An 18,709-nucleotide genomic window follows, 5' to 3' on the forward strand; every position below is an offset into this window, starting at 1 on the left:
CTTCTTTTACATTTTTTTTCTTCAAAAAAATTAATTTAGGAATGCCATTATTATTATTATTATATAATTTTGCTAAAATAATGTCTTCTGCCAGTTTTTCAGTGTTTCTATTCACCTTCTACTTTCGAGTTGTCTCGCCAATTTTCCGAGACTATTAAATTTTGGACATTTTTTTCCTTTCTTTTTTTTAATGTAATTCAGGATTTTTTTTTAAAAAATTCAGAAATTCAATATATATAGATGTCTCTTAATTTTTTTTTTCTTCTGAATTTTAATAAAATAATAAATAAATAGATAAAAATTTCCAAATAAACAAATAGTCTTGGGGCTGATGTATGTAAATAACTTTATCAAGATCGGGCTGATAAATTTCAAGATTGGGCCTTTCTAATACAGTCCATTATGGTAAAAAGCCCATGTATTAGTCCGAAACTTCTTTTATCCCACATCGCTGAGACATATCGAGAAATGGTTCATTTTTTTTTTGGCGCTCTAGCTTATTAGCCTTTTTAAAACTTAGAATTGTGAAATAACCAACGTTTTAGTAATATTTGGTAATTAGCCAATCTTTCATGCAATAAGACATAATTACCCTTATTTTTTCCCCTAATTATTTACCAAAAATAAATTAAATGAAAATAATTTATTTATACCTAAATACTCTCTCTCTCTCTCTCTCTTTGTTACATTTTTAGTCATAACAGAGGTTAAAAAAGAGCATCTCGCAGTTAATAGTCGGTAATAACTCTTAATAGGTTTCTACCATAAACTTATTAACAGTTATTACCGATTATTAGTTAAAGCAGAAACCTATTAACAGTTATTAACGATTATTAACTGCGGTTTTTATGTTTTTGACATTTGCTCCTAACTAAAAAATGTGACGAGAGAGAGAGAGAGAGAGAGAGAGAGAGAGAGAGAGAGAGAGAGAGAGAGAGAGAGAGAGAGAGAGAGAGAGAGATGTGACGAGAGAGAGAAAAGAGAGAGAGTGTGAACATGAAAAATAGAGAGAGAGAGAGATAGAGAGATAACTGAGATCCTAATAATTAGAGATTTTGAATAATAAATTAAATTTTATTAATTTCGAAAATAAATTATATTATATAATTAATAAGGGTAAAAATGGTATAAACAATATGCCACATAAGCAAAATGACTATAAATCAAAAAAGTTTGAAACGTATGACAGAATGAAATTCTTAAGTTTGAATTGGCTTAATCAGTTACAAAACTCTTTTTTTTTTTTCAATTGTTAAAAAACTATTCTCAACTTCTAAAAAAAAAAAAAAACCGAAGTCGAAGTTTGCCACATAGCAGAGAGAGAGAGAGACTGTACAAATTTCAGTCATTTTCTAGTAGACATGAAAATGAAATATAACTGCATGCATTGTTCTATAATTAAGCTGAAATGGTTTATCTTCTAATAAATAAATAAAATAAAATAATAATAATAATAATAATAGTATGTGAGTGAGTATATTTGCTTGGGAGTCAAGAAAGAAGATTGTAAGAAGGCATGTCTTCGATCCTCATAACACCTTCCATTAGAATTTCCCTCTCCAACTGAGCCCTTGTCCATTTCACAACATCCTAATAACACATTTCAAAAACCAATTTTTTTTTTCTTACTTATAATTCCAACGAATATTCTATAATTAGTTAGTTTATAATTTATTTATCTATTTAATTTCTCACATTGAACTCCATGTACGTGGCATTTCTGTCGCGCCATTGCTTGTCCATAACCACGAACGCCACACAGTACAACAAGTCAAACGCCAACTCGTCCTCTGTCAAATAATATATATAAAGTCAACGCTAAAAAAAAGATATAGGATTGATATTCTCTCATTTTTCTAATAAATGTAAAAATTATATAAAATAATAATTTGAAACTAATTAGAGGGTAAAAATATACTTATATATATTGGCCTATTTTACTAACGTTACACAAAACTTAATTATTTTGTAAATACATTAATTCTAATTTAAAGTAATTAGCTATTTAATTAAAAACCTTATAAAATAAATAAACAAAAATCAATCTTAGTCTTATAGATAAATAAATATACAAATCTCTCTCTCTCTCTCTCTCTCTCTCTCTCTCTCTCTCTCTCTCTCTCTCTCTCTCTCTCTCTCTTACCAGACAATATCTGCGAGAAGACCGGTTTAACGAAAGTTCTGGGCTTCACTACAATGAACGAAGAAAAGTAAAAAAAAAAAAACATAATTAGTCATGAAATATTTGCTGAAAATATTGAATTTTGCGTTCACACGTACGAGAATCAAGGTCAAGCATTTGCATGATCATGAAGGTGATATTCACTCCCGCCACGGCGAATGGATAATATTCCCACATATCTCCATTCCCTACTTGCTTCTTTAACAGACGCTGGAACGAATTCTGCCCAAAAATTTAATTCTTTTTAATAAAAAACAATTATCATATGGAAATAATAAAGAACTACTTAGATTTTTATTTTTATTTTTTATATTATATATAAATAGTTTGGCTTACTGGGAATGTATTTGCGAAGAACAAGAGATTCTCCAGGGAAATAAACCCGGCTCCTCTGTTGCAAACAAAGGCACAAAGAGAAATGTTACGTGATTGATTATCAAATGATTGATTTTGTATTATTTTAGTCCATCGTAAAATAAAAAAAGAAGCATATTTTACTTGTTAAACCAAACCGCTAAACAAAAAACATATTTTGACATATTTAAGTAGTACTTGTTAACTTTTTTGTTTTAAATAATTAAATTATAGTCCCTGAACTATTATATGTGTGGTATATTGGTCCCTAACTTATATTCTTAATCGAACTACTGATTTTCCTTGTATTTTTGTCCATTTTCAAAGAAGAAGAAGAAGAAGAAAAATATTAAATAAAGCCACTAAACTTAAAAATATTTACAAACTTGGAGTAACTTGTTAATAAAATAAATATTTATTAAATTATACTCTGCCCCTAAAAATACTTTTTTTTTAAATCAAATAAAAGTAAAATTTTATAAAAAGTACTTTGTTTTATTAAAGCACCAATTTGCTACAAACAGCTCAACAATTATTTGTGTCAAAAAGCTTATAATTATTAATATTTAATTTTAAAACCTGAAATCGGTGGAAGGGTCTTTTCCTTGCCAACCCATTTCCTTCCATTGATCGGAAATCAAGCCGTTGAGCTCCTCATTAGGGTACGTCGCTGACCATAGAGCTCTCAACGCTTCCTGTACACTCGTCTCACCAGATTATTGCCCAACACAAATTATATTTTTTTTGAGAAATTGCCTCGACTAGCACTATTTGATAATTTTTTTCAAATTTCCCACCAAAAACTTAATTTGATTAAATATACTAGTAAGTCACTTGGACAAATACAATTTTACTCTCAACATGATATCAACAATTGACATCTATTGTTGACATAGAGATGTCAAATATTGACATCTATTGTTGACATCTGTGAGTTTTGAGTTCTCTGTTTGTTGATATAGATATTAACAATTGACTTCTATTATTGACGTCTATATCAACAATTGACATAAATTGTTTATATCAATCGTTAAAGATAAAATTTTATTTGTATAAATAATTTAGTAGTATTTTTTTTACTAAATTAAGCATTTTGTGAAAAATTAAAAAAAAAAAAAAAAATTAGTAGTTGAAGCAATTTCTCTATTTTTTTGCAATACTAAATTAATGCACAATTAAAGTTAAAACAAACCTGGTGATCCACTCTAGAAGCATCATAGAAGACCTTCATTCGGTTCTTTAGCCGATTCAGCCTTTCTTCCTGAGAGTAGCCACGGCATATACATGCTTTATATTTATATATATACTAAGCTAAAACAATAATATTTTATCTTTTTTTATTTTTGTTTTTTACTTGCCTGTTGGGGAGTCAAGTTGAGGCAAAATCGGTCGTAATTTCCTTTTCGTTTGAAGCAGACACAAGTGAGTCCTTTGCCTATCCATGCCGGCGAAACGCATGTCGTTTCATCTGCAATTAAAATTTAATTAAACAAATATAATAAAATTACTAATTTGCCCTTTTTTTTAACTAGTGAGATTTGAGATTATTTTACACACTATATAAAATAAAAGAATTTACCACTGATTTTGTTGGTTTTAATGAACTTCTGTTTCTTTGGAGATGGTTTTTTAAGAACAACGAATTGGTTTGAGTTTGAGAACAGTCTAAACCTTGACATAATTGGAAAAAAAAAAGAAGAAAAAGACAAACTCTAAACTTGATCAACAAAACAGAAATAAAAATAATATATCTACTGGAGTCTCTCCTTTTTTTTTTTTTAATCACATACCAGACATATATATACTAATAAATCATCCATGCAAAAAATAGTTTTTACATCTCAACGTAAGCTTTTTCAGGGAAAAAAAGGAAATAAATAGATATGAATGACATAGTGATGATCTAGGATAGAAATTGGTCACAAAATTTGCAACCAACTTTATAAGCTTTCAGACCAAACACCAACTAATATTTATATTCTAGAAGCAAGAAAATATAACACCATCAATACATTCACAGAACTTTGTCACAAAATAAAAATATGTACTATAATTCTGGTCTCTAATAATTATTTGAAAAAGTTGAGAAAGCGTGTTGCTTTTTTATCCAGATTGCATTATGGTCACGTTCTATAGTTTTCGGAGGAGGCACAATGGTTGTGGTGTGTTTTATGTCCTATTATATACATATATATATATATATATATTTTATATAAATGTATATTGTGTATATATACATATATATATATATGCACACTTGCTTGGTAAAATATATATGCATAACCCGATGACACGGAATCATTAAGAGATAAATAATACCGTTAATAGGAAAAGCTATACTGTTTTCTTATGATTATTATTTAAATACAGTCAAGAGGTCATGGAATCACAAGACATGGATAGAAACAAATTAAGAACTATGTCCTAGGAACATTATATGGCAAAAATTTCCATGTGAGAACACCTGATCAAATCTGGTCTTGGGAAATCGGAAAGCTGTGTTTATAATATATAATACATCTTTTTAATTTAGTTTTATAAACTCAATTTCTGAACATGACAATTGACAAGAAAATATAGGTATATAATATATACATATACATATTAGTAAAATAATGTCATTTTTAAAATATAGGTATATCATATGCGTATACGGTATATACACATATACATACATGTACATTTCATAGATAGATATAAAATGTGCACAAATTACAATAATATGTCACTCACAATGAGAAAACAGCAATTAGACCTTTAATTATTATGAGAAAACAGCACTCCAATTATTATTTGAAACACAGGTCACCAAACTATAAACCTTTAATTTCTATTTTAATTCATAAGTGTGTGCGTATTGCGTAAGCAAGCATATATATACGTAGATGCAATTAGTGAGTGTTCCAATTATTTCATTAGGAGTTTATAGAGAGATTATAGTGGGTGGAGTTTGGTTATATATATATATATATACCTATTACCTAGTGTTCTTCTGACACATATATTTACTTACTCGTATAAAGAATCTATATATGTGAGAATGGGAGTGTATATTACGTAGAAACTATAGTCAACAAACCGTCGGCGTGATGTGGGTCCCACAAAACACAGCCTATAAGCTAAATTGTAGGACCGTTTGGCCATTGGAAATTGGAAATGAACAAATATCGTATTATAATCGCCAAAGCATAAATAGAATTGAAGGTCATTGAACCTTCAAAACGCAGCGTTTCTCTCTCTCTCTCTCTCTCTCTCTCTCCACAGAATACCAATGTTACCAAATACGCCGTCCAATCCACTTAATATCTATGATTTATTCATTTCAGTTAAATCCCTATACGTTGTATTAAACTTATAGACTCGGAAAATCTCAGTAAAACTCTAATCATCCAAGATTAAAAAAAAATGAAGCTTTTGAAAATGAAAGCACAAATTACAGAGCGTGTTCATATTCTAGACTAAGAATAGAGGAGGAGCGATTCATACATAATCAATATTCCAAGGGCATTAAGTCATTTCGCTCGTTTTCATTAAATACCATTGAGGAATGATCGTAGAACACAACACAGCACACACACACACACACATATATATATATATATATATATATATATTATATTAAATAAAGATATGGAGAGAAATTTATGAACCTGAAAAGGAAGCAGAAGAGTCGTGATGGGCTGAAGAGCAACGCGATGAGTTTATGGAAGAAGATGATGAAGATGGTGAAAGTGTACGGATCGCCACACTACTCATCTCTCTCTCTCTCTCTCTCTCTCTCTCTCTCTCTCTCTCTCTCTCTCTTTCAATATTACATAACACATGTACACTCTTCACTCAAGTTCTAGAGAGAGAGAGAGAGAGAGAGTGAAATGGAGTTTCTTTTGGTCCCAAAATCGACTTTTGTGCGACCTTTAGCTAACTGATCAATGCGAGTGACGTGCAAGCAAGTAAATAAATATATATATATATATATATATATATATATATATATATATATATATTCGTTTGGGATTTCTCCATAAAGAGCAAACCAATTTTACACAAGTAAACATTAAATGTGGTTTTCTATGAGTAGAAACTAAATAAAATATTGACAATGCATTCCTATTTTTACGGACTCTCGATCTCAATTAAAAAGGGGAAGAAAAAAAAAGTAGGGTTTTTAAAAAAAAAAAAAAAATTCTTAGGGAAAAAGTAGGTTAATTTTTGGTCACCACTTACTTACTATGATATAAACAAAACAAAGTTTATTATGGTTTTTTAGTGGGATGCTTGAGTCTCAAACGGCAAGTAAGATTTTAGAATATTTGGTCTATTATATTGTCATTGATAGCTAGTAATATTTTATTTAATTGGTTGATCAATAAAGTGAGAGACGCCAAAGATTGAGGGGACATGAAATTCTGGTTGGTTGACAAAATAATCCAAAACATATGGAGCAGATTCCACATGGCCACGTAGGAACTTCCGGACAATCTCTTTATGATGCTTTATTTGTTTATATTTTTAATTTATCGCAAAATAACTTATAGTTGTTATCTAAAAAAAATATCCAAAGGAACTATTGATGAAAAAAAATGAAAAACGGCCATAACAATTGTCTACATGGAAATCCGTATACCTATGGGTATAAGTTGAATACAACAAATATTTAAGTCGGATTAAAATCTCGCACGAAATTAAAACTTTTCGTGTAGAATGAATCACATGAAGTGTACACATGCATAAGCTATTTGAATGTAATCGATATTATGCTGAAAAATCGATAAAATCGCACAAAGATTGTTATAATAATTAAATAAATAATTACGGGATAAAAGACAATTTGCGAATTTTTTTTAAAATAATTATCAACGAAAATGATATAATAAAACAAGAAAAAACGTAGACAGAATATTGAACCAATTAAAATAAATAATACACGAAACCTTAACTAGAAAAAGAAAAAAAAACAAAGGGTATCGTTGGGGCTCGTTAGACGATCTCCTTAAAACAATATTGCTCTCCCACCGGATGTTAGAAATAACGAGCAAGAGTTTCACAGGATATAACGACGATGAGACGGACGGTGCACCACAACGTACGACTCCGATGAACAGAACTCTATGTCAGAACCTACCACCGGACTGCAAAGAAAAACAAACTCGAATTTCTGGAGGGAGAGAAGAAACTGTTTGAAAGCTGGCTTCAGTGCGTATGAAACAAAAGCATACGACATCTTTATATAAGCGAAGCCAAAGTCTAAAACTGTTCAGCAATAACCACAACCATTAAGGCACGGTTACAACATTTGAAAACGTTCCGACAATAACAACAGTGCTAATGTACGTTATGGACATTCAAAGCTCGCTATGAAGGCTTACATGCACGGTTACAAAGTATAAACCGTAGCCCAATGACTGCTCGGTTACAAACTAATAAAACCATAGCTTTTAATACTAATATTTATTTATTAAATAAATAATATATTATGAAAAGGAAAAATATTGGTATGCACTCAATCACAACACATTCATTCCTTCACAAATATTGATATTTTTCAATACACTTTGAGCATCAATTTTTCATTCAATATAGTATTGATTTTGACGAATAAATATTCAATCTTATATCCGTCGCAACGAAGAATAATAATACGCTGAAATTAATCAATTCCGATGAGTGGACCCCACTCAAAACTTAGTCACAAATCAGTCAAACACAATGTATTAAATACTCTTTAATACCTTTTATTCCAACAACAACAATATAAAAATCACACGAAAAAATTGCGAAAATTGCAAAAACAAAATGTTAGTTATATGTTTTATAGTAATATATAATATAAATATATACCTGCGAAATTCTTAAATATCTGCAGAAGACCTCAGCAATAAAATAATTTACTAATGAAATCAAAGTTGCGGTGCAATAAGCGATATTTTAATGAGAATACTTGCCTATATTTTCTATAAACAAAAAATACTTGCATTTAAAGAATAAATAAACAAAATATGGTCAGACTACTGATTATACGTTAATTCGGTGATTAAATTTGATCAAGTTGCGAGAGAATTTTTTTCCCCCCTTTTTACTATCTGATTTTGTAGATCGTGGGTTGATCTCGAGAGTTATTTTTAACCAAATAATCTTTATTATATTTATAAACAAAAGTAATTTTATTGTTTCGTGTAATAGTGCATTATCAATTTTTTCTATTTTAGGAGTGTAGCCAAAATCAACCTTAATTAGCACGTATTTGCAATATTGCAAACTATGAGGAATGGACAGGATTATGACATCACTATAAAGTCAAACTAACTATTGAATATAGATACGAAATTGAAGCTTGGTTTAAGGGTGTTATGCAAAATAAAGCCATATAAATATTAGGATTTGAATCAGTTGTTTTTATCTATATTTTACTTTTTTTTTCTATTTTTTAGCTTAAAGTCTTAAACACATAATCGTATCCCGAATATGATGAAAAAAAAGGTTTACTCAAAAGTTTTCTTTTTTTATTTTATTTATCATCTTTCAAAAAAATGCTTTTGGTGATCCAAGAAGCTAAAACGAACGGCGTGAGTGTGGTTTCAAGCAAAAAAAAAAAAAAAAAAAAAAAAAAGAAGAAGAAGAAGAAGAAAGAACGGCATAAGTGTTACTGTTGGCTAAAAAGAAAAGAAAAAAAATGTATTTGTACGGAGAAAAAAAATTATTTATAGTAATTGTGTTACTATTTGCATATGTAATGTCTCTTTCAATTGGCTTTGCTCTGAATAAATCTACAACAATTGACAGCCAGGCGGCACTGACCGCGACACATCCAAGAGACCACATTACCAAGGAACTTTAACTTTATATTTTATATAAAAAAAAAATGATTTAATTAAATCCCACAAATACCGATTTTAATATATTCATTACAATAATATCTAATTCTACAAAATAGATTTTTTTTAAGTGAAACTACACCAGCATTTATTATAAGTAAAACTATACCAACATTTATTATTTATTTTTAACTATTTTTTATTTATACATATCATATATTTGATTACATAAAACATTTAATGTCAAATTACAAATAAATGTTGTAATGGAAACAAATCGTTGTTTCGGAAGATTGAATTTATGCCCTCACGCAAGAGTTGACCTCGCAGGTAGTGGCTGAGCCAGAAATTGAAGAAAAAAAAAAATTAAGGGAGGACAAATTTTAAAAAATTATATAAATTTAAGCTAAAAATATAGGGTAAATTTTATAATTTTGAAAAGTTCATAGGGGTATCTGCTCCTTTGGTCTCCATGTGGCTCCACCACTGCTCACATGTACGAGATAATGTCACCCAATTTAAATGCTTGGAGTAAACATAATAGAAGGTAGACATATGTATGTTAAAATTATAACTTAATAATCTAATAATAAATAAAATATCACAAATCAAGGTAACAAGCGGAGAGCTAAACATGAGTTTGACAAATATATTTATAATTAAAATGACTCATTAAACTATTTTCTATATAGTTTGAAAAATTATAAATAAACATGAAGTATTTGTAGAACGAGTTTTGAAAAGCTTGTATTAAAGCCATAGTAGTTTTTTTTATTTTTATTTTTTATTTTTTATTTTTTTTAGATGGATTAAATTCAAAATTAAACAAAGAAAAAAGTATAAAAAAGTTATGCCCCAAAATAATCATGGATGTTACTCAGGTTGGCAGTTGGTAATTCAATGGGTTGATGTAATTTTTACACCAAATATAGTATAACTTTTACACTAATTTTTTTTTTACTCAAATGGTACTACACTATATATTACACTAAAAAGAATATTCTTATAATATGTTTTTTTATTAGGCTTTTTAATTTAAGATGCTTTTAGATTAAGTGTATTAATTTTATTAGTTAGTTATATCTAAATACATATATAAAAATGTAATTGTATTTTATTTATTAATTATGTGTAACATATAGTATAAATCAATAATAAATTATTTAAAAATAAAATAGAAATAATAAAAATGAAAATTAATAAATTTTATGTATACAACATTTTTTAGGGAATAAATAATATACAAGTTTTTTTTTTTAATCTTTATATTAGTATTTTCTTGTAATGTTGAAACTTTTTGTAGTAATAGTATTTGTAGTACTATTTATCGGCTTATGTTGTAGGATGAAAATCCTCCCCTCATAATTGAACGATGACGACAGTCAAATCAAGCCCACCAAGGAAATACTGACTCTCAGCAAAGACTCAAAGCCCAAAATCGGGGCCAGACGCACCTAGGTTGGCCAACGACGGTTGACATCGAATTTGTCAAGAAGTTTCGAGCGCCAATTGGGTTCACCCCACCAGAGACGGGTGAGAATGATGATGATTAATTTCAGAGTACCAATACGCGGGGTAATGACTTTGCCTATTGCAGCCGCAGATCGAGGGTGAGAGATTGTCCGAGGTCCGGTAACAGGGAGCATATCGTCCCATTCTTCCTCATCCATACAGAGTGAGGCGGTTTGGTTGACAAGGAGGCTGACGCCAACCGGGGAGTGGAGGTTAGGGCTTGGATTTGTTTTCAGAAGAAAAAAAAAACGTTCCCAGGCATGGGAGAGGGCTCATCAAGTTTTGACAGTATTCTTTTTTACAGTTAAAACATATTGATTAATTGGATTAACTAAAATATATATTTTTAATTATGGATTATGAATTAATTAGATTAATATAATGCTTAAATATTTGGTGCAACTTTTGTACAAAATGAACAGACACTAAAATTTGGTGCAACGCTGTTCATTTAGTGTAAAAGTTACACCAAATATGATGTTATATAGTTTTTACTATTGAAAAAGTTTAATTCTATTTATTTATGAAATTATATAGTTATGCATTGGAAAAGCTCATATAAACGGTTGCATCAAAAGTTAACTAGATAACATAACTATAATTTAATATTCGCTATTCCAAAAATTATTCCATTCTATCTGTTTTTAATCTTTGTTAACATAACTATAATTTAATATTCGCTATTCCAAAAAGGAAAATTCATTCCATTCTTATTTCCTGTCAAAACCAAGTTAGTAGAATATTGTTCGAATCTATTACTTATTAGAAAACCTCAGTACACTACAAACAACAATGGGAAGTAAGAGTGTACAATCCCTTCGTTCAAAAAAAAAAAAAAAAAGAGTGTACAATCCCTGTGTATGTAATTACATTGAAAGAGCCCACGTTTTTTTTTTATGTGTACAAGTCAGAACAAACAAGCCAACTTGCCCACATAATGTGACCAATCTGTATCCAATCTAATACACAAATGAATTAACAATGAAGGGAAGAAAAAAAAAAAAAAAATTCCAAATGTACAAAAAAAAAAAAAAAAAATCCGAATTAAACTATATTTCAGTTCCACCAATCGGGGATTTTCAATCTCCGTTTGCGATTAATATCGAGCTTAATACCCGGAAGCTTATGCCTGACCTGTCTCCACAGCATATCCACGGCGTCTTCTTTTACCGGCGGATACTGAAACTCGAAGTGATGAGACACGCTCTTGAGCCGGGCCCACATTTCGAGCCACTTGTCCTTCGGAACGTTCCGGAGCCGACCCACCATGAAGCCGGGCTCCAGAGCCTCCTTGAAGGAGAAGAAGAGCGAGAATTGTGAATAGTCGATTTCGTCCTCGAAGGGAAGCTCGATCTGATCGCTGACGATGACTGGGACGCAGTGGCTCGCTATGGCGTCGAATAGGCGACACGACGACGGCGTGTCTCCGGCGGGGTGAAGGCAAAACTTCGATGATCTCATTCCTCGTGATGACTGGTGTACCGTAAAAAAAAAAGTTAAAAAAAAAAATTTACACCGCTGCGTGATAATAAATGATCGATAAGGAATTTCGAGAGGTCTGCTTTCTAGGTTTCTCCTAAAACAGGATTTTTTTTTCTTCATCTCCACGAATTGTCTTTTTTCGTATACGGCAAAACTTCGATGATAGTGTAGCGTAATAGTTTAAATATATAAATAAATAAAGCGAATGATGGAGAAAAAAATAAAGAAGTGTACAATACAAGTAGACAAATGATAGTTTTTCCGGACTTTGATCTATCCACTAATCTCAAAGAATCGAAGCGCCTTTCGTTTCTTCTAACATTACAGCTTGTATTTATAGACTAATAATAGATCCTATGATCCTTAGATCTCGACAGCATTACGACGATTAAGGCAAAACTTCGATGATCTCATTCCTCGTAAAGACTAGTGAGATCATCCACTCAAAGAATCGACATGTTGTGACATGCTTAAAAAAAAATTGATTCAAGGAAAGAAAAAAGAACTATACCACTTTGCTCTATCCACTCAAAGAATCGACATGTTTTTTTACCCTTTTTTTTTTTTATCATTACAGCTCGTATTTATATACTACGTATAAATCCTATATTCCTTAGATCTCGACAGCATTACGACGATTCCCCTATACTTTAAAGTGAATTGAAAAAAAAAAAAAAAAAAAAAAAAAAAACAACCAAACGAACGCTTGAAAATTTACTTCCTTGGATTTACTCCCACAGACCCGTAAGAGCAAAATCACACAAAGCGTGTGTTATTTTCAACCTACGACTGATGATAATGATGATACGTGCTTTGTATCAACGCAAAATGCATGTTATTCAATCAAACCCAAGATTTCATTCTACCATTAACCTGTAAACAAGTTTGACTAAAATGGCAAGTACTAACACTTCTCAAATGACCAGAAATCGAAAAAAAGAAAATAATTAAAAAAAAAAAAAGCACTTATCGTATTGCGTACCGTTTTTATATTTTCGCCGGTCGCGACGCTCCTCTCGTAGTGGACGTCGTCGTAACCCTCGAGTATCTTCGCCAGCTTAACTCGAACAATACCTTCCTGCGCAAGTAACGGAACGACAAAGTCAACCCCTAGCTCAAAAACAGAGTTGGAATCTCAATTTTGTTTTTCGTTAATTGGCGTACGTCTTTTCTGAATGTTTTTCCGCGGAAGAAAAGCAGCGTCGTTCGAGACTCGAACGGATCCGAAACATCGTCGTTGTCGAAGGAATCCACGACGTGCACGTACGGAGACACCACGTCTTTGCTCAGATTCGACACCGATTTCGGGTATCTTCCGAAATCCACGACGATCTGGATCGTCGAGTTCATCTCGGCACGATAGAATCTGAAGGCGTTCGGGTGAGTCATCGGAATCACGTGATCTCTTCCTCCGTTTCTCCGCCAGTGTTTCGACTCCTCCAAGAAATTCAACAAATCAATCTGTGATCATAATCAACAACATGACTCAGAACATTGAGAATTTGATTTGACGAACAATGATCAACTCTAAACTAAAATTCCAGAGTGAAAGAGAAATTCTAGTTTCTAATCTAGGCATTTCCTTCAAACATTTTAAAACCAGAAATCAAAATTCGAAGTATCTACATTCAATCTCGAATTCAACTAATAACCGGACGGTCATTCTCAGCGCGAAATTCAGAGAGGCGAATTCAATTTCAGGCAATACCTGCAATTGCCGATCGAACCGAGTATTCGGATCGGTCATGTTGTGACCGTGCGTGTTGAAGCTCAGTGAAGAGAAGAACGGTACATAAAACGCCTCGGCCATTTCCGGATCCGAAACCCTAACGACCTCTCTCTCGCCGCCATGGCCGGCCTCGGACTCGTCTTGCTCGTAGAGAAGCGAGCCGGTCATCCAATACTCCACGCTGTGCTGTCTCTTCAGCCCGGAGTTTCTCGGCCACGGAGGCCACGTCCGCGCCGTCACCGGAGCTTCCTCGGAGCTCCGGCGATCGAGCATTCCGACGTTGAACCGCCGTGGAAGGTCGTACATGTAAACCCTAAGAGGCTTGGTTGCACGGAGAGAGCGTGAACCCGCGGGTGACGATTGCAGAGGTGAAAAGTATGATCGGAAATCAACGGTCCCGATCGAGAGAGAGTATGAGAGCACGAGAAGGAAGACGAAGAAGAGAAACAAAGAGACATTTCTGTACATTTTTCGGGATCTGATAAGAGCAAAGGAAGTTGAATTGTTAGTGTTATTCGCTGAAGTGTTGTCTTTGATTCTGAGCGACCCAAAAGCCATTGATTTCTCTTAGATAGGATTAGGAAATATGATAAGAAAAATAAATTAAGGCAAATCTTATATCGTATATCATATGAGTCGCTACTATCAATTTATTGATATTGGATTGTGATTGGATAAAATAATACAAATCTTTGAAGGTAAAACTTAGCTATAGTTGTGATTTAGCTTTCGTGATTATGATTTAGAAATTGGTTTTTATTTATTAATGAGCTCTGCTGTAAATTTTTACTAGTTGCCAACGTAACAAGCTTACATTTCTTTTTCTTATTAAATCTCAATCTACTTTCTTTAAACACAAACTATGTACTAAAAAAAGTATTTTCCTTACTATATCTGTTTACTTATTGTAATGTATAGAATGATGAAGCCAATGGTAGAGCATTCATATGAAAGGCAAAGTCAACGATATTAATTAAAGTTTTGTTTAGTACCCTTAAGAAGGATGATATAATATAACATGGTTTGGATCCACTAAAAATGGTGCAAAACGTGATGGAAAAAATATTTTCCATTTGCGTAAACTGAATAATCATTGACGTTTTAACTAAGGACTAGCAAAAAATTAAAACCGAATGTCCATGAAAAATTAGAAAGAAACCGGCGATAAATTAATCGATGAAATATTTAAATGAAATAAAAATGTCGCACACCGTAATTACTTTAAATCCCTTATTTTAAACAAAAGAATGTGCTAAAATGACAAAAGGCCAAGTTAAAATTTATCCAAAGAACGTATACGCTTTATATTTTATAAAATATTTGAATATTTGAGCATTGGACCCCTTGGACCCTTTGGTGGGAAGAGTGGTATTTTGATTTTATTTATAGGTAAAGTAAATGTTGTATGAATGAAAAGATAGTAAAATAGCTAGGAAAATGTGGTATTTTAAATAAAACTTTGGCAAAAATCTTAAGATGAGTTAATTAGAAAAATGATTACTTGCTACAAATTCTTATTAAATACCCGTATTTTTAAAACAATAGCAAACTAGCAAATAGAAAGTGGATCGATGGTGTTCAGAGCTTTCAATTATCTATATGTAAAAAATGAAATAAAAAGGTTTTCGAGCTTCATTCTTTAGTAACGTGAGCGTTGAAAATGAACTTGCTCCATCAAAACCAGAATTGCAGTATCTAATGAATGTGGGGGTGTTGGTAGAATTCTCCGCGATATATATGGTCATTGTGTCATTAATTTTATAGGCAATGTTATTGTTAGCTCAAGTCTTGAGGATGCGGTTGAAAGTTTGATAAAAAAAAAAAAATCCAAAAATTGCATTTTTATTGCCAGGACATCTCTATCATTGAGAGTGGTTCTAAAGTTCTTATTGAGGCTTTACATGGTAAGACTCTACCTCCTTGGATCATTGGTTGTAGATGAAATTTCATTATGGAAGCGGTGAAGAATATGAAGTTTAAATATTGTATCGTGAGCAAAATATGGTTGCAGAGTCTCTTTGTAAAACAAGGCTTTCTTTCATTCATTATTCTCTTTTAAGTTTTTCAGATTTGTCTTGTAATATTCAAAATCTTATTGTAAAAGATAGTAAGTTAACTAGATATGACAAAGGCTTCGTGTAATTTTTCTTCCTTGCTTTCTTCTTTTATTTTCTTTTTTCTTAGATTAGTTTTTATTTATTTATTTTATTTTATTATTTTCAGGTTCTAATGATTATAACCACGTTTTTCCTCAGCCATAAGTGAGCCCTACTAATAAAAATTCCGTGGTACTAGCCATGGTTAAAAAAAAATCATCCTAAGGTTAATTTATGTGAAATTTATGAGGTGCCACGTGGATTGTAAGGTTGAGAGGGATCTTAATGATCGCTTGCCAATTCGATGTTAGTGATTTTAAGTGCTCTAATTGAGCTTGACCAGCCTTGAGGAAGATCATAATTCCAAAAAAATGCTTGTCCCCTTTGGCATAGCTTTGTTTAAAAAAAAAATGTTTATAGGATTTTTTAAAAAAGCTGACAGGTGTTTGGTAAACTGTTTATAAAACAGTTTTGCTGATAACAAAAGTTGATTTAGCGTTTGGTAAAATAAATATATTATAGTGAAAATATTAAAATAGACATGTTCTTTATATGCATATATATGAATAATATTTTTTTCTAAAAAAAAAATCAAAGATAAAAAAATATAACGTAACAAGACAAACTACTATGTTCTTCATGAAAGCAATTAGTTCAATAATAAATTCCTCTAATGGCAATTAAAAGAGTTACAATATAGCTCATCCAACTACACCACGAAATCAACATATCAATTATTATACAATTTCTTATTATCTTCGAGAAGTTAGAGTAGACAACGAATTAGATCACAGTTGGACTTGGTTGGCATTCTAAATTTCTTATCCTTAAGGCTCCGTTTGGAACCCGGAAAATAAGAGAGAAAGTGAAAATCATAGAGAAAATGAAAATGTGAAAGAAAATAATAGAAAAAGTCAAACTTCTAATTGTGTTTGGAAGTCATGGAAAATATGAGAGAAAATTGACGGGAAAGTAACGAAGAGACTAGTTTATTTACATTTTTTGCCCATTTTAGAAAATTACATTTTTAACCTAAAAAATTTACACTTTTAACCCTTTTTAAAAAAAAAATTTCATTTTTACCCTGAATTTTTTTCATTTAGACCCCCTAATTTTTTTTATTTACATTTTTTGCCAATTTTTAAAAAGTTTTACATTTTTACCCTAAACAATTTTCACTTTTGACCCATTTTTTTAAAAAAATTTCATTTTTACCCTGAATTTTTTTAATTAGACCCCCTAAATTTTTTTTTTTTTTTTTTTTGCCCATTTTAAAAAAGTTGTACATTTTTACCCTAGACAAATGTGATCATCTCATAGACAAATGTGGAGAGATTCTCATTTTCCATTTGATTTTCGAAGGAAAATGAAATCCTCATTTTAGTTATACACTTTCCCTCGCATTTTCCATCATATTTTTTTTCTACCATATTTTCATCGATCCAAACAACCTAAGTAAAATAGGAGGGATTTTCATTTTCCTTTCCCTCCTATTTTCCGGGTTCCAAACGGAGCCTAAAGGCTGTCAATGGACATAAAATACTTGCAGCTTCTCACACTACCTAATAGAGAATCCTGAAAAATAAAATACAAATATCAAAATATTTTTTAGTAGCTTTTGTTTCCCAAAGATGAGTTATCAGTAATTTTTTGTTTAAGAGTTCGAGTTCTCTGTTGGTATTTTGGCAGTGCCTACTTTATTTGAACGTCTTTCTCCACGTTCGGTGGACTTCGATTCATTAACCTCTAACAGTATGTTGAAAGAGCTTTGGAGTTGCTCGAAATTGATCATACAAGTTGCACTTTCATCAGATGCTAGTATTAAATATTAATTGTCTTGAGATCTCAAATTTCTATGTTGAAAAATGTATGATCTTTGTACTATTGAGTGTTATGCTCTTTCTCTAATAGCTATGTCTCGAGCTTTTATCAACCAATGATACTATATTATTTTACTGTTAAAATTATTTTAACTTTATTTTGATATTCTTTTTGTTCTTAAAATTTTATATTATTTTTAGAATAGTATAAAAAGGGAAATCCTCAAAATATGATTGGAAACCGTCTTAAAACGGTCTTAAAAATGACATAAAGACATCGTAAAACAATCTTGAAAGCGTTTTAAAATCGTCCTAAAACACCTTTGAAAGTTTCTTATAATCATCTTAAAAGCGTTTTTAAATGAGACAAAAGTCTATTTTAGATAGAGTGCAAGTTTTAAGGCTAATGGTGAATATGGACACATTAAAAAGTCTATATGATAAAATTTATCCTTCAAAATCGGCATCATGTCATTTTTAAAAATTTGACGAGGACGAAACATTTTAACAAACAAAGCTCGAACTTCAATTCTACATACGTGGATCGTGAACTAGTCATATAATCTATTTTAGGCATGAGACTCTTATTTTGTTAATTATTATTGACACAACATAGTCATGGTATATAAAAAAAAAATTAAATAAGGACTATCATGATCCAAAGTTTGAAAAAACGGTCTTACCATGAAGATAGTGTAAAAATATCACTAGACCAGGTTATG

General features: G+C 31.1%; 2 protein-coding genes across 2 annotated transcripts; both read right to left on the bottom strand.

Annotated features, from left to right (window-relative positions):
* Window positions 1-1,174: 1,174 nt before the first annotated feature.
* On the bottom strand, window positions 1,175-6,460 carry LOC149403545 (ELMO/CED-12 family protein). Its single transcript, XM_089609130.1, has 9 exons — window positions 6,187-6,460; window positions 3,895-4,004; window positions 3,729-3,797; window positions 3,116-3,231; window positions 2,519-2,573; window positions 2,281-2,404; window positions 2,144-2,191; window positions 1,696-1,790; window positions 1,175-1,590 (listed from the first exon to the last, which is right to left on the bottom strand). Exons 1-9 carry the CDS (start codon window positions 6,290-6,292, stop codon window positions 1,492-1,494), a joined length of 822 nt encoding a protein of 273 aa, XP_089465256.1. The 5' UTR covers window positions 6,293-6,460; the 3' UTR covers window positions 1,175-1,491.
* Window positions 6,461-11,655: 5,195 nt separating this feature from the next.
* LOC149403546 (Exostosin family protein) lies at window positions 11,656-14,685 on the bottom strand. The gene is made up of 4 exons (XM_089608192.1): window positions 14,051-14,685; window positions 13,507-13,803; window positions 13,325-13,420; window positions 11,656-12,333 (listed from the first exon to the last, which is right to left on the bottom strand). The coding sequence occupies exons 1-4, from the start codon at window positions 14,627-14,629 to the stop codon at window positions 11,917-11,919; spliced, it is 1,389 nt and encodes a 462-aa protein (XP_089464318.1). The 5' UTR covers window positions 14,630-14,685; the 3' UTR covers window positions 11,656-11,916.
* Window positions 14,686-18,709: the final 4,024 nt, after the last annotated feature.

Source organism: Urtica dioica, chromosome 3 (assembly GCF_054948205.1).
Source record: "Urtica dioica subsp. dioica isolate 48M chromosome 3, U.dioica_male_clone48M_v1_H2, whole genome shotgun sequence".
NCBI classification, from domain to species: Eukaryota; Viridiplantae; Streptophyta; class Magnoliopsida; order Rosales; family Urticaceae; genus Urtica; species Urtica dioica.

What these genes read in the sequence shown, in the direction of transcription:
- LOC149403545 (XM_089609130.1), bottom strand. Translation starts at nt 6,292, where the DNA reads ATGAGTAGTGTGGCGATCCGTACACTTTCACCATCTTCATCATCTTCT. An exon ending in TCTTCGCAAATACATTCCCA is followed by an intron (nt 2,405 to 2,518) that starts GTAAGCCAAACT and finishes ATTTTTGGGCAG; the next exon opens with AATTCGTTCCAGCGTCTGTT. An exon ending in CCACGTACATGGAGTTCAAT is followed by an intron (nt 1,591 to 1,695) that starts GTGAGAAATTAA and finishes ATGTGTTATTAG; the next exon opens with GATGTTGTGAAATGGACAAG.
- LOC149403546 (XM_089608192.1), bottom strand. Translation starts at nt 14,629, where the DNA reads ATGGCTTTTGGGTCGCTCAGAATCAAAGACAACACTTCAGCGAATAAC. An exon ending in GGTTCGATCGGCAATTGCAG is followed by an intron (nt 13,804 to 14,050) that starts GTATTGCCTGAA and finishes TTATGATCACAG; the next exon opens with ATTGATTTGTTGAATTTCTT. An exon ending in CCGGCGAAAATATAAAAACG is followed by an intron (nt 12,334 to 13,324) that starts GTACGCAATACG and finishes ACGGTACACCAG; the next exon opens with TCATCACGAGGAATGAGATC.